General features: G+C 27.9%; 1 protein-coding gene across 1 annotated transcript in view; it reads left to right on the top strand.

Moving 5' to 3' along the window:
- The first annotated feature begins 4,191 nt into the window (after positions 1–4,191).
- LOC136986101 (nuclear pore membrane glycoprotein 210-like) overlaps positions 4,192–17,652 on the top strand; it is a 42,792-nt gene continuing 29,331 nt past the window's right edge. The window contains exons 1-5 of the mRNA XM_067283566.1: positions 4,192–4,421; positions 6,789–6,913; positions 7,842–7,973; positions 11,739–11,811; positions 15,401–15,551. Coding sequence (XP_067139667.1) covers positions 4,276–4,421; positions 6,789–6,913; positions 7,842–7,973; positions 11,739–11,811; positions 15,401–15,551 — 627 coding nt within the window. The 5' untranslated portion in view covers positions 4,192–4,275. The remainder of the gene's footprint in view (positions 4,422–6,788; positions 6,914–7,841; positions 7,974–11,738; positions 11,812–15,400; positions 15,552–17,652) is intronic.

The raw sequence follows: 17,652 nt of genomic DNA, 5'->3' as shown, positions 1-17,652 counted from the left end.
TACTTACGTATTTTCGGCAGAATTTTCAATACGGCCCACATATTTGAAACTATATTCTGCAAATTGCTTGCTTTCAGAAGTTGTAGAGTTTGTAACGGCGAATTGATCTTTTTAGAAGTAAACTGTTTGGAGGTTTAATTTCTTCAGATAGTTTGTTCCTACTAATGTACTACTATTTTTGTCATTAAGAATTAAATGCAAATCTATGCACGGTTTTCTTTAAACCGCCTATTTTAGTATACCAAAAAAACCCCCAATTTTATTCGTAAGTTTTTATTTCTTCAAATCTTTCTTTAAGAGATGTTAACAGATGTTAACATGAATAATATTGAATATCATTGTTTTAAACTTTGTTTTCTCGTCGACAGCATTGATGGTGTCTTCAGTTTCGTAAATAAGTAATTTCTTTTTACGAATTATTCTTTTTACTGCAAATATTGGCTTCGTTCCTAAAAGTTTTGCTTATTTATTTATTTATTACACCGAATTTGCGTCTCGCGGACAATATTTGCCACCCTCCATTACAATACCAATCAATTAAAAAGCAATATGCAGTAAAGTGAAAAAAAAAGTGCTTATTCTTCAGTTGCGTCAAAGCATTCTCAAATCATTGAGTAAGGTATTGACTATGGTATTCAGAATATTCTATAAACATATAAAGTATAAATTAAAATACATATTAATATAGCAAGTGACTGTCGATAGAAGATAAATTATTTTACATTTCTTCAATATTTGCATATTTTCGGAACGAAAAGAACTATAGCAAATGCTTTGAATGTCATGTAATTAGTTTTGGAAAGAGCGAAGGCTCTAGACCGTAGTTTTGGCGCCCCCAACATTTGATGCCCGGTTGGCCCGTCCCTTAATCCGGCACTGTGGCCGAGCGGTCAAGATGGCAGCCTACCGCTCTGAGAATCCGGGTTGGAATCCGGGACAGATCAATAAATCCCCAGGAATTTTTCGGGGGTTGGTCCGTCCGGATATGTCGGGGTCCGTCTCTCACACTCGGTCGCCCCATTGCGGGCCTGGCCGAACCCATAATGGGTTGCTAAAAGAAGCCCTCTTATTCCCACTGGGCAAAAAGTTATAAAAAAGGGGTGGGGTATTTACAAAAACGTTACGTAATGCTATGATCTGAATCCTTTAGTAACAGAAGGATTCATTTTTGTCGTTGAAATGCTGCATAGCAACCCTCGCTATTTATATCACTATACGTAATTAATAAAATAAAAAGTTTGTATTCGGAAACATTGAAAGTGAATAAACGGCGATTCCTTTTTCAACAGAATGTCTTCAATTTAATTTTTAATAAAATAATGCTCAGTATTTCGTGCTGTGTATTATTCCTTAAGGGGGTCGATCTAGGATATGCATTAAGTAATTTTGGCTTCGATGTATTACTAAGCGTTAGGGAGTGGGGTGGCATAAAAGTATAAAAAAGAATAAAAAAGTATAAAAGTATAAGTTGAAAAGTATAAAAATAGCATTACGGATTTATGGACGATTCCATATATTGATTCCTAAAGATTGAAAATAAAATTCGAGTCAACAGAAAAGTATCCCCTCCGATTTTCCATGCATGACTTCCTATGCATGACTTACATTAAGAAAAATTAATATATCTTCGGTAATTTTGGCTCCCTTTGTATTGAAAAGTGTTTAATTAATCATCGATAAAACAGTAAAATACTGAAAACTAAGAAAGCGCAAATTAGAATACTATTTAAAATTACTGTAATCGATTTTATAGTATTGATGCATTGTATTAGGCCTACATAATTTTTAAAGAATCAGAAAAATCGAAAAAGTATTACGACTCTATTCAGCTGTCATCGATTATCTAAACCAATACCGAATTAGTGCAGAATGACAGACCAAAGTCTGTATATCTTTGGACAAATAGTTTCTATTAGGATTTCTCAAACGGGATCCTGCCCGGGATCCCGGTTGTTTCTTTAATCCGGGAAATCCCGCAAATTTCTTAAAAGTTCATTTTTTTTTCTTATTTTGTGTTAAGGTTGAGAAAATTTTGCAAATAGAAAGTATAATTAACTCATAAACTGTCAGAATACATTTGTACTTATTAATTTTAAACCTACTTATTAGTTTTTTAAATTTTTGCTCGTTATGGCATGTTACAAATGGTCAATAATAAATATGTAGCTTATTTGTAGCAGGACTCTGAAAATTCTTTACTGTTCAGAACCTGTAATATCTGGAATAATTATGCTTACGCTGTTTTAATTTTTAACCATGCCCAGTAGCTTCAATAACTGCATTATGCCAGGTTGTGCAAATTGGGCAAGGATACAAACGAGTATGAAGTTTTGCTTCATAAACCTGATTATTAAAGACAAACGAGCTGTAAATTATTTGGCTATAAGCTTGATGTTTCTATTAAAGCAGCCGAGATAGACAAATCAAGAATACTAGACAGCAAAAGAAGTACTACAATGTCGAAAACGAACTAGAAATCTTCCAGGCTACAGGTGAAAAAACACGTAACATCCGTCTTCTCTTAAATACATTAAACACGATTCCACTCACATCAATTAAATCGGAAAAGACATCCTCGGTAGCGGGACTTTTCATTACTAAAATAAGAATCAGATTGAGTGATCGGAATATTGACCATCTTTGCTTTTTAAAATCTTATAAAAATTTACAATAATATTTTTGTATTATGTTTTGTTTAAATATTGAAAATTATCTTCTAAGTTAGAAGTTTGACCTAAGTTCATTTTTTTCTTTAAATTTTCAACTCAATTCAAAGGTATTTTTGTTTTTGTAAGTAGTTTCCAACAAACTTTAATAAACTTTTTCTATTTGTGAAAATTTCTATGTAATTCAAAAGGTAATTTTTAATATAACTGTATATCTTACACAGCATTATTAATATTATGATTTTGGAGGTTGCAGAACATATTAAATTACTTTAAAAAATGAAAAAGAATTATATCATTCGATTTCAATATATTTTGTATATCTTAAAAATAATTAACCCGGGATTTCCGGGATCCGGGGAAACAGTTCACTTTTTTTCCGAAATCCCGGGACAAGCGAAAGACCGAGAAATGAGAAACCCCAGTTTCCATTAATAACGTGCTGTATGTACTGTACTCGTGAATGCAAAACGCCATTAGTCTGCTTTAAAAAAGTTTTTTAGGAATTAAATTAATTGTCAACAAAATTTTTACATTTGCATTATAAAATGTAAATATAGAGTTGTTTGCACAAACTTATCTATCTTTGCAACATTTTAATTGAAAACTGTAAACAATTTTTATATGTGTAAAGTGCATATTCTGCATTGTTTACATCTCTGATTTTCTTTTCTTAATATATATTATGCTTCCTTACATTTATTTAATTTTATATGTACTGTACTGTACATATGAGCGTCAGCATAAAATATTCCAGGGGAACAAAGTTTTGGAACAAATAATTACATCAATATTCTTTTACTCGATATTAGGGAGGGGCCAAGGTCAAGGGCGTCGCCAGCCAATGGGCCAGGGGGGCAAGATGATATAAATTGATAGAGGATCTGAATTGTATGTAGGTAAAATAAAAACGATTCATAAAGTTTTAATCATTTATTATGTACTGGAGAAGAAATATCTTAATTAAAACATTGTTTTAACTTACAAGAAGCCTAAGATGATTATTTTAATTAAAACTTAGCATTTAAATAATTTTTTCGAATTTCTAGGGGAGGGCAGCTGCTCCCTCCTGCCCTCCCTTGGCGACGTCCTTGGCCAAGGTCCTAGAATATATTCTAGGGCCTTGGGGAAGGTCAAGTGCCCATTTGCCCCTCTACGTAACTATAAATATCGCCAATCTTTATCACAGTGCATAAAATTTCATTCGTAAATTACATTTTATTACACCGCTGAAGTGTTCAATCCGTTTGAACTTTAAGCCTATGTTTTCTTTTCCTTGTAAAAATAAATAAATTCCGGTTTATAAATAAACGTTTATTTATTTAACTTTTAAAAATCCCATTATCTCTATTTATATTAAAGCAATTAAAGGATTTTCGATATATTTATTTCAATATAACTTCATTCATATTTACGTAAACAAAAGTTGTTTACGACTTAACGACGTATAAATAATAATACAGATGGCACTGCTAAATGTAAACAAATCCACGTGTAACTATTTTCGTATCCCACAATTCAAAGCGCGTGCTTGTGATCTGTAAAGGAAAACTGGATTGACAAGTAATAGAATTTCGAATTTGCATAGTTTTTTGTGCCACGTAAGACCATGTGGATATTTGCTATTACGATAATCTGTAATTTAATCCAGTATATAGATAATAATCGCCTTACATCACCGACTGTATTATTACCATGCAATATTGATGTACCTACTAACTACACACTTAGCTTCTCTGAAGGATGCTACAAATGGTAAATTAATAACTTACAATAATGAGTTAATTTTAGTACTTTTTGATACAAAACATATCAATATATAATCATGATACAAATATTTTTATTTTAGTTATTAATAGAGGTAATATAATAATAATAATGTGTGTATTACAAGATTGACATCATTGAGTTTATATAAATTGCAATGGCTTTACTAAAATTATAATGAATGAATTTAAAGCTTGTGTTTAAAAGATTGTTTTTGATGATAATTTTGCTTGGCAAGAATGCAGATTAGAAAATAATTTTACTTTTATTACTATATTTCTAATTTAACAGATCATATAATTTAATTATAAAACAATATACTACTATAAAAAAATTATTACTTGTATATACAAAATAAACTTGGCAATTATTTAAAAGTTTTTAAACTTTTAAATAATTGCCAAGTTTATTTTGACATAAGATATGATACATGGTATGTAATATCTTACATATTTCAGTTTATTTATACATTATAATTTTACAACTAAATATTAAATAAACGAAGTAATGCCTTTATTAAAAAAAATAACTGTTTTAATCACTTTTATCATTACTTTTCTTTAAAGGTGGCGGATGAATTTATTTATTAATTACTAATATAGCACATTTACAACTTCTTATCTGGTCTTAATTTTTATTCTGTCTGCTTTACTTTGTTCTGCAGAAATTTCTTTTTACTAGTTCATCTGGTTCATTTGGTTTTGGATGATGTAAAATTAACAAAAGGAAAGGTCAGTTGCTATCTTTTTATTATATACATATTATAATTTAATAATGCTATTTTAAGATTATAATGTATATTAATTTATTTAAAAATTATAATCAATTTGAATATGCAAGTATAATCTTTATTATGGCTACATAATAATATTTAAAGTAAATGAGTTTACCAAAAATTTTGCAACAGTTATAAATAAAATCATTTTGCATATATTTATAAGAAAGAAAAATAATTTTTTGTGTATGGTAAGTATTAATAACTGATTTGTTATATTTAATGAAGTTATTATATAAATTTTTTAGAGAAAAAATTCTGAAAAAATGAACATTTTAACTGGGTGAATGTAAATGTAGGTCAAATACTATACTGTGTAATTCTATAGAGTAATTCTTAAAAAACAGAAAATAATTGAGTGTAAGAAGGATATTGAGTCTAATAATGAAGTGCTAAGTTATATTAATTAAATTAAATCTAATTAAAGATTTTGAACCAGCAGGAGAGTAAACTAAATTTTCTCCTTCCAAATGACATCAGAACTTTATTTTTATCTGATTTGAACAGTTTTGGTTGCTTTAAATTAATTAAAATTAAATTTCTATTTGACAATTTTATTTATCATTAACTGAATAATGATAATATTTTATCATAATTATCAATTTGAAATTTGGAGTTAGAAAAATATTTCTGCAAGTATTATTATTATTAAGTATTTTTTAAGTTTATTCTACAATAGATTATAAAATACAATATTGCATCAATACAAAAAGACCAACAAAGGGTCCCATGGTTGAGGATGTAAGGTTATATATCAAAATCACTTTTATAATTGTAATTTTTGAAATTTTTTACTTGATCCCAGGAGAGGCTAAGTGCCTTAAGCTCCTCCTGTGGATGCCAATACATATGTTTCTATATATATATATATATTTATTGTATAAACACACATATTCTATAAAGAAGATTCGAATAAACATTTGAATAAAGATATTAAAAATTCAACATTTTAAGTATTATATTTTAATATAATTAAATTTCTTATAAATGCAATAACATTTTTCTTTTCCTGTTGTTTTTTGGTATATTTAGTAAAATTTGAATTCTTTGGCTTTTTATTCAATATGGTTTTAATTCATAATATAATATAATGCTTTTTCTGGCTTAATTCTTTATTATCAAATTCACTTTTCTGTACTATTTTGAATCAAATAATTTGCTGAAATCATAACAGAATGAAAAAATAATAATGACTAGAATGTAAAGGTATTATTATTTAATATTTAAATATATCAGGATTAAAATATCCTTAAAAGTTAAATAAGAAATCACAAAAAGAAAAATTTTATGTGACAAATATTTTCAAAAATTTAAAATGTATGAAAACTAGGAAAACTAGTAACAAAATTAATGAATTAATGTCATCTCATACTTTTTTTTTATGTTAGATAGAAATTTAGATAAAACATGGCTTGCATTATAATTTTACTTATTTAATATAGTAAATCAACTTTCAAATAAATCAAAACTTTTGAATTTTATAAAAACAAAGGTATAAATTTGAAATATTTTAAAGATTTATCTTCAAATATAATCTGAATTTAACTATTACATATAATAATGAAAAGTGTTCTTTACAGGACTTCGTTGTCAAATGATGCTGTTGATATCATTTCTGAAGATAGTTGTTGTTCTAGTGTTGTAGTTTCTGCTAGATCTAAGATCTGCCAACGACAACTTATTTCCATTTCCGCAGAAAATGTTGGTGAGTTTTAAATTTTAATCATTTGCATTATATATTAAATTATAAAAATATTTGAGAATATATATGTTTAAAGCCAATTACATAAACAAGTTTGAATTTATGTTTTAGAATATTTAATTTTATTTAATTGAGGTAATTATAATCAAATTTACTTTTGTATAGTAAAAAAATTAAATTTTACTTGAGAAATTACAAATTGAAGACTAAATACAAATAAAATTTGAATAAATATGAACTAATATGTTTAAATGAAGCTTTTCATTTAAATATTTTTCATATAGTGACGATAGAATTAAAAGAATAATGTAATAATGTTTAAATATGAATTTTTATTCTCTAAAATATTATTTATATGAAAAGTAATTATAACTTTTCAACAATTTTGCTGGTGTTGTGGTTATGATAGCAAGACAGTCATGAAAAAATGGTGCTGTGGACTGACTGTGTGCAGAAGCTAATTAACGGCACTCAGATGACTAATCACCCAAATTAAGTGACGATAGACATTTCTTCCTGTGCTCCACAGGGTTACAACATGGCAAATGTCTGTGCCAGGTCTTGAGCTGATAGTAGATTTAGGTAGATTTGTTGTCCAGTCAAAGAATTCTCTGTGGTTGTGTCATATAAAAAATCTCATGTCTTGCAATGCACTGCTACCCATCTAGATGACATTCAATTTCTAGGTGTTTGCCTGTCTGGGCAAACACCAAGATTGTGTGAAAGGTAACCTAAAAATCCCAAACTGAATGTAAATGTGTTGTTGTTTTACTATAGGATATGTAGTTTAAGATGTATTAGTGACAGTTCATTTTTCATACTGTGATTATAATTGTAAAGGTTTGGATTTTAATATATTATTATTAGTTTTTTAGTAATTAGTTAATTGTCTTTAAAAAATTTCAGTTATATTTTCTAAATATTTTTTCAGATACACAAAATATTTTTTATTGTGAAGTGATAATAGACAATGTTGACCACATTGAAATTAAATCTGTTACTTCTGAATTAATAGCTGAAGGTTTGCCTACAATCTTTGAAGTTATTGGGAAAAGTTCAAATGGTATGTATTTTAAAGTTTTCCTTGAATTATTTTTCAGAATCGAAAATTAAAAATAGATTATTCTTTCCAGTAACTTTATATATTGCTGCTTTTATTGTTAATATAATATATGCCAGGGTGGCAAAATCTTGTCACAATAGGAGCTACATACTGCTTATCAGAAATAAGTAGAAATAAGTGAGAGCTGCATTCTCTATTGGAATGGCATTTTACATATAACTTATATACTGTGTGTATATGTGTATATATATATACAGGGTGGGCCAGCGAAAACGAAACGGCAGAACGTTCGTGTTCGTTTAAGCAATGCGCTCGGACAGGTCGATTTTACTCTCGAGGGGGCATCTTTTGCAATAAAGTTTTTGCGATTCTGAATATTAACTAAACAAACATTTTTTTTTTAAATAAATGTTTGTTTAGTTAATACAAAATAAATGAGTTTTTAAAATTTTTTGTTGTCTGTTGTATTCAGAGTCGCAAAAACTTTATTGCAAAAGATGTCCCCTTTAGAGTAAAATCGACCTGTCCGAGCGCTTTGCTTGGACGAACACGAACACTCTTCCATTTCGTTTTCGCTGGCCCACCCTGTATATGGGATTATATAGTGCATTATATTATATAAAATGCACTTTTTTATAAAGAAATATTTAATTTAAGAAAGGACTAATAAAACATAGTCTTTTAAATCAGAATTAAACTTTAATTGAAATATTTAATTTTATTACTCATTATTTTAGTTTAAAATATTTATTTTGCAATTAATATAATAATTCATCAATATATAACGTTAAAGGTGTTAAATAACAATAATTCATCAATATGACGTTTTAAAGTGTGTAAGGTGTGTTTAGTGTCTTTATATAGACCCTAAACACACCTTACACACTTTAAAACGTCACTAATTCAACACCATAAATGCAGTAAATAAACAAAACCTTCAAACCTGTTACCAGTGTGTTCTCCCATGTAGTCGTGGGAGAACACACTGGTAACAGGTTTGAAGGTTTTGTTTATTTCCTTACACACTTTTCCAGTAATTAAATTTACGGCTTTGGCCACATACGCATCCATTCCTGGCATCCAAATGGACTTCCTTGAGCCACACCTCCTACACTATGAATCCAAACCACATGTGCTGAAACATCTAGAACAGATAGAAATTTACAAGGCCACCCGCCATAATGCAGCTATAAATTTTTGAGATGTTGACTCCTTCTCTTCTGCATGGAAGTCATTCTATGAACTGTAAACTCCTCTCCCCTCTCCTTATGTCACACACTCCCACCCCTTCACATGTGTTCGGCAACCTCCTGGTGTTTTTTGCAGCAGTTTGCTTGCCTGATGATGCCCGTTTAACATAGGCGAAAACATCTGCACTTTGTGTTTAATTTTCTCGCTGAATCTTAGGTATTTGTAGAGTTCATATTTTAACTAAATTTAATCAAAACAATTTATTTAGTGTCTTTATATACTGGTGAAGTTCCAGCTTTGAGTATTATTGATATAATTCATCAATAATTACATTATGCAAGCATTAGTTTCAACAGCAACTATATGTTTTTAAAATATTTTCCAATAATTAATTGCAACATTAAGAAGCGTATTTGTCTAATATTAACATTTAATAAATGTGTTTTTATAATATTTAATATGTATTCAAGTTACAGGAAAAATTATATTAAATTCTGTATAAACAAAAACAAACTAATATTTTATTGTGTGTTTAATTTTATATATAAATTTAATTAGAAAGCAAACAAATTATGTAACTGACAGATAGACAGGACAAAATTTGGCATTTAAAACATTGTTGATTTATTACACTTATTATTCCAAAGACTGGCAAATGCAATACAATGGTACCTGAAAGACTGATTTCTGAAGATCAGTGATCATAGTGATAAAAATATCTCAATATTGCTAATTGGTTGATACTAAAAAGCAGTTATGATTATTTTATTGACTTTTATTTAATAGTTGAAGAATCAATATTATTTAGTGTTAATCAAAATGTAATAGTTCAAGTGTAAAGTTTAATTTTAAATTTATATCATCAAATATGACCTTTATTCATTTTTTCTTTTGTGATTAGAATTATTTTGTGATTGTATTCCTATCAAATAAACAACAACATGAATATATTTTGATTATATCTGATCTATTGATTTCTCTTTGATTATATTAATACTACATCTTAAATGTATTAATCTAACATCATGTCATAAAGCACTAAAATATCAATATGCTGAAAGTTTATTGATACTGTACAGTGATTGGGAAGTTATAGTAATAACACTACAAATAAAATGTACTATAGGAGTAATTTAATATTACACAATCTTATATAATAAGATATTACAATTGGTCACATATGATTATAACACATTGAAAAATAGCAACTAACATCCTGAATGCTTAACCATGTTTTTTTTTCCCATGTTTTCAGCTATTTTGTGTAGTATTGGACCGGTATTCTTTTTAATCGTAGTAATAATATTCGTGTTTAACTCATTTAGAGTATATGGGTAGACCATTCCTTTATAATATCCTCAGAGAAAGAAATCTAGAGATGACAAATCCACCAGAAGTGAGCTTATAACTGGAGAACTTTTGAATAAATGACATTGTGTCAGCACTTATGTGGCTCATTGTCCTGTCTTGTTGAAATCAATAATAACATCTGAAATAAAGTAAAAAATTGTTTGGTGATATCTTGATGTACAGTACCGTATACTCATTGTATTTATGATACTCTCAAGAAACTAGGGTAGACTATGTGACAGTTAGATGACACCATATTTTATATATAATTCAGTGTTCCAGTACCATATTCTACACCTGTATTTTTATACTGGAATATGTGTCATCAGATTGTCACATATGCATAAAAATATGCATAAAACAGATATATACAACAGATTTTTCTGAGAATCAAATTCTACTTTTGGCTGTTTACATATGTGAATAGTAAAGGAAATTGAGTTAAGCTTCCATTCTATTTTTCATCAGTGAAGATACAATATTTCAGTTTTACACCTTTATTATATGTGATTTTTTGATCAGGCTATTTTATCTCTTGAACCTCATGAACATGATGATATGGACAGAGGTCTAACTTTTTACTGTCTTATATACACTTTCATATGACAATGTTGATTGCATCACAAGCTTTCTTAGGCTTTTAGAAGGTAAAGCAACATTTTAAACTTTTCTTCATCCATTTCATTGCCATTAAAAACAGGTAGTGGTTGATTGCTTTTAACTGTCATCAGTCCTAGTTTCTGAAAGTGGGCTATCAGTGCTTATGTAATCACTGATATTAAGATGTTTTCTGGGAAATTCTTCAGCTACCTTACATTTGATCAAGTATATGTGTACATGGCAAAATGCATTTTTTTGTTATTGCAAATAAAATATTAGAGGTGTCAACTTTGACAAGAGATGCTTTCACCATAACGTGTATACTTCAAAACATTCTATTGAAAATTTTGGCTGTATAAGTTTTCAATTACTCTGTACGTTAAATTGCATTCTAGCAAATATTATTATATTTATTAGAATGATTTTGTTAAGAATTGTTAACATGGTTGGGGACTCTATCCTTGTATTTGTGTCTGTATTTTTTCACTTGTGTTTTTTCAACAAACAGGATTCTTATTGTAGAAGCACTGTGTATGGTTCTTTATTATAGAAAATCTTAACAGATTTACTATAAGAAATTATTTTAGCTGTAATAAACAATTCTAATTATCTTATTTTTTTTAGGTGATACATTTTCTAGTTTATCTGGAATTGAATTTGAATGGACATTCTCAGGACCCAATAACTCCAGTTTACAGTTAAGTTATTAGATATAAATATTTATATTACGGATTGTAAATTAGATGTAATGCAATGAAATAAGAAATTTTATTGGAAAAGATAAAAATATAATATTCATTTACAGTAAATTAATGTAATTGTAATCTGAAAATGATATTTGTTTAATAATTATACCAATTTGCATCAAACTATTTTATTTTATTGGGCTGCAATTTGGAAAAATTGCAGACCTGTAAATTTTCACTGTCATGTGTTTGTCTTTTTTTAATCTTGAGAACAAAGTTAGATAGAAGCTGAGACCAGATATGGAAAGATTAGGGACAGGAGGTCCTAATTAATTATATACAAACTTCCAGTACAAACAGGAAGTCACATTATATCAATTTAACAATTTTCTCCTGAAAGGAGTTAGGTTACCAACACAATACTATTGCTAACCAGGGCTGTGGAGTCGGAGTCAGAGTCAGAAAAAATGTGTCGACTCCGACTCCAACTACTGCATTTTAAATTTACTTTAGTTTTTTTTATTTAAATGTAAGAAAATTTATTATATATTTATTAATTTTTAAAAATCTTTTTACATTTTGTTATAATTCATTTATTTTAAATACAAAATGCATCAATTTAATTTATTAAATATATAGTGTTCTTTGTAGTGTTTGTGTTTAGTAGTTAAATTATTTTGACCTGATTGAATTTAAATATTTTTGAATCATTCCTTTATTATCCCTGCTCTAAATAAGTACTCTATTTTTCTGAATGAGCCAGACTAATTGATCAGAGTTCATATTTTTTTTTTTCTGAACAAGGGGCTGAAGTAGCTAGATCGCACACTTTTTAGTTGGACTAACTTTTCTGGAAGAGTAAAATTGAAGTGCAGATGGTGTCGAATATATGTAGATGTAGAATTTTATCACCCCCTTACTCCTCTTATTAAATATTTGTTAAAAATTAATTTTTTTATACAAATAAATATTAATATAAGTAAGTTAAATATTAAAAATACTAACTACAAGGACGGTTTTTTCAAGATAGCCCATAAAACAAAAGACAAGTGTAAATAACAAAATGAATTTATTCCCAAAAGTTAGGTACAAACATGGTTACTTTTCGACATAATCACTGTGAGGATTGAGGCATTTGTCATATCTGTGGACGAGCTTTTCTATCCCCTTGTCATAGAATGTTGCCGGCAGTGAATTGAGATGGCCTTAACAACGTTGCTTTGAAGATCGTCATTAGTTCATTCAGCTAGCAAGGCAGTCTCAAACGTCTGCCTTGCTAGCTGTTTTCAGTTCAGGAAAGAGATGGAAGTCTTCACACATTAAAAAGTTTTAAACTGGGTGGAAGTTTGAAAGGTGGAAGTCTTCACCATTTTTAAACACTCAGCGTATAGCCCTGATTTAGCGCCGAGTGACTTCCACCTCTTTCCTGAACAGGAAAAGTGGCTAGGAGGGCAGAGGTTCGAGACTAATCATGATCTTCAAAAAAACGTTAGGGCCCATCTCGAGTCATTAGCAGCAACATTCTATGACAAGGATGGAAAAACTCATGCAAGATATAAATTTCTCAATCTTCAGGGTGATTATGTCGAAAAGTAACCATGTCTGTACCTAACTTTTGGTAATAAATTCATTTTGTTATTTATACTTGTCTTTTTTTATGGAACATCGGAGCTTGGAAAAATAAACAGCCTATGTACAAAAGTATTTGGCTAAATTCCCGGGGCTCCTTTTAGAGTTTAGAGTAGGGTACCCCTCTATGAGCACCTCTGCCCCCCATAAAATGACTTTGTATTTAATTTTGCCGGAGTCGGGAGTCAGAGTCGAGTGTTTTTTTACCGACTCTGCAGCCCTGTTGCTAACAGGAAAAGTTTGATGTACAGAGTCAAGACTACTAATTTGAGGTGGAGTGGATATATTTTAAATTAAAAGTTTTAAAAAATATGATTAAAAATTGCTGCCTGGCTTTGTGACAATGTTACAATAAATAATTGCTCATTATTAATAATTTTGACTCTGCATATTTCAATTAATTTATATCAAATAATTTCTACAGCAACTAAATTTCAGTGTCCGCTCTAAAATTCTTATTTAATTTGAAATATGAATATCTTCCTGAAGTAGCATATTCCCAGGTTAATTTCAATCTAGTTCCTGTGGGTGGGTTCTGATAAAAATCACAACCCATCCATAAGAATTTCTGATCTGGTCAATAAATTTAGTTACTTTATCGAAGTTCTCCCAAACTTTTTAAAACTGAAAAAATACAAGAGCTATAAATATGTACTGTACATATCCATGTTTATCAATATGTAGTATATGTACTGTACCTGACAAAATTTTGGTCATTCATCATTTTAATTCCAATGTAGTATGTTCAGCCAATTAAATTTTCTATGAAGTTACTTTATAAATTTATTAATATGATAATGTGTAAAATTTCTTTGAAAGAACTAACACATGCTTTATTTATCTTATTTTCTTATGTCAGTTTAGAAAATGATGGGTGACTGCAACTTTTTGTTCGATATAGTACACATTGATTTATCAGATTACTTAATATTTTTAGAATGATTTGACTATTAAGTCTATTAGTAGTCAAATGAAATTTATTATAAATGAGAAATCTCATAACTTGTTTTTAAATTTAAATGATTAATAAAATATTTATTTATTAAATTTACTTATTTGAATAAAACACAAACATAATGGCTAGAAATCTAGCTAATCTGTTTATTATTTTTCATTCGTGGTCTAAAAAATAGGTTAGACTGAAGCAAAAGGTATCCAGCTTCCAGCTAAAAAAAGGTCTTAAACTTGATATTAACAAATAGACATAGATATATCTAGATGTAATTTGACACGCTGAATCGACTGATATTAAAAAAATTACTTACGATCAACAGTTTAAGTCACGAACAATTTTTTATTTCTGGCTATTTGCTTCGTTTAAGAACAACTTTATTAAGAAACATGCAGGCATTCATAGATATTAACAAAACGAATTACTTTAATTCACCATAATACATTCCATCTATGAGAAAAAGCAACATTAAAAATGCTAAAATGGTTTTGTTAGCCTGCAAATATGCATACCCATGACAAGAGTGTAGGGACAACTGACGGAGGGAAATTTTCCCTGACCGGTGGGGCAAGTGTGATCTCACTTCTTAAGACCTTTTTTAGCTGGATACCTTTTGCTTCAATCTAACTGAAAATTCATCTGTAAATAATAGTAATTCTTTTCATGAAATATATTTAATATAAATTCTGCTATTTGGTAAAAATATTGAAGTTTATATTATTATAATTTGATTTTAATCAAGATCAGATAATCTTAAAATCTTTATTGCCAAATATTAAATATTTACTTTTATTAGAAATTTATTACTGCAGTTTATTTTAAAGAATTTTCTGTAAAGTTCCACATTGATATTTTTTTTCAAATTTTTTATTAATCTATTATTAAATTTCATTTTAAATTAATATTCATATAGCAAAATAATTTAATATTTATTGAATATTGAATTCAAGCATAAACAAATGCAAAATATTTTTAAAAACAAAAGAACTAATATTTAAATAATGACTTTTATTCAACAGATTTTTAAATTTTGTTGATTCTTCCTATAACTATGGATTATCATCATTTTACTGGGAAAAATTAAATTCTAGAGGATCATCAGTTTTAATTCGGGGAAGAGAAATAGGAATAGGAAAGATTTTTGTTCGACCAAAAAATCCAATTTATGCCGTATGTATTTCTGTATGCCGCAGTTTTTAAGATTTTTTTATCTTAAAAACTGTGGAATATTTAATATAAGATATATAGTTACAAAAGTAAAGTTTAATTTTTCATAAATAAATTAATAGAATTTAACTAGTCAACTATGCAAATTAGACAAAAGTGAATGTGATTATATTCTATTCTTTTGTTGAATTAATTATTTGACATTAACACTATTCATAAGTTATTTAAATCATTATTGTTAAGTAATTTTAAATTTCTCTACTTACTGTTTTAGTCCATGAATAAGTTATATAATTAATTAATTATTTTAAAACAGTGATGATAAAAATATATTGTGTTTAAAATGATTTGAATTTTAAAAATGATTTATTATAAACAAATATTATTATATCTATATTTTCAAATTCTCTTGTTTATCAGTTTTCATACTTGTAAAATTCATATTAAAATTACTTATACAAAATTATACAATTGTCAATCAGTCAATGCTTTATTCAAAGTGGAAAGTTTTTCCCTGTTAAGGAATCTAACTGATTTGTTTTTATTTTCGAATTAAACATTTTCAGGATACTATCTTCCATTATCAGATTTCACCATTATGACAATAACTTCATTAAATTGGTAGTATTTAGTTAGAAACACACATAAAACACCAAAACCAGTTGTGAAAGTCCAATATACAAAAACTCATAAATATATTAGATTTTTACAACTGGTTTGGTGTTTTATATGTCTTCCCACAATTACAGATTGGAACAAAAAATTCTGGAACAGCTTTTCTGAATTGTATTTGTTTAATTAAGTTATAATTGTACATTTGAAAATTAGGGAGACTATCTATACAGATTAACTAAAATCAATGATTTATGTTTTTTTAAGATTAGAAATAAAATAATGAAGCAATACAGTGCAAGTAAATTTTAAAACAGAATAAAACAAATTTGACAATTACAAAAAAAAATTACCACACTGCTCTTAGAGGTGATGCTATGCAATGGTCAATAAAACTATCATAAAACATACAATTTTAGTCAGTACAATGATACAACAACCAAGTGTTATGGTTTGTTTTAATGTACTTAAATTTCCATGAAATTCAAAAATAACTGGAGATATAGTTCATAAAAAACTTATACCTTTATAAATCCAGCAACAAATTTAATAAAAATTAAGAATGTTTTCTATCAAATTCACAGATCTTCCTCTATTACAGAACATAATAGAGTAGAAGAATAAAAGAACGTAAATACAAATTTAAACGAACATAAGTATAAATTCAAAAGAATAAGCATTTGAATTTAAGGACGTTATGTTAAAAATAATAAAATACACAAATAAATAAATACAATAAATAAATAACAAGTACATGTAAAATTAATAAAATAAAAATTCATGAATAAATATTCGTTAATCAAAACAACTAAGTAATTAAATTTTGTTAATGAACCACCATTCATTAGACAGATTGTCTGCATTTCTAAGGTTGATGCATTTTGATTTTTTTGCGAGACTTGTAAATTTCTAATTTTTCTAGATAACCTATAGTATGTATATTGGATGTGGGTCTGATGATTTTTGCTTGCTCTCACTTTACTTGTATGCAGAGCCATAACTAGGATTTTGGACGCCTATGGCCAAGAACAAAAATGGCGCCTTTTTAATTTTTGTTATTAAAAAAATGCTATTCTAAAAAAAATTATCTAATGACATTCAATATATTTTTCAACTATATATACGGTAAATAATTTAAAATATATCTTTATAAATAATCTTTTTTTGACTATCCTTGATTTCACTTTGTTACACAGGCAAATGACTCCAATGTACAGTACATACTGCTGCTTATCAACGTTGTTATGGAGTTAATATCACTTTTAAATGTCAAAATTAAATAAATATTTAATTTTGACATTTATTAGTATGTTACTGGTAACAAAACAAAAATAATAATTACTTAGTAATAAACATAAAATAAAAGTTTATAATTAACATATCAGATTGATGAACGTTCACAATATTAACTAATATCTTTTGAATAACAATCACAAAATTAAGTACAAGATGAACTTTTCTCGCCTTCAGATTTGCAAATTCATCTGTAATG

This window comes from Centruroides vittatus, unplaced genomic scaffold (genome assembly GCF_030686945.1).
Source record: "Centruroides vittatus isolate TY-2023 unplaced genomic scaffold, ASM3068694v2 contig_990, whole genome shotgun sequence".
NCBI lineage: Eukaryota > Metazoa > Arthropoda > Arachnida > Scorpiones > Buthidae > Centruroides > Centruroides vittatus.
Note: the sequence above shows the minus strand (reverse complement) of the source record. Positions and strands in the feature narration are given on the sequence as shown.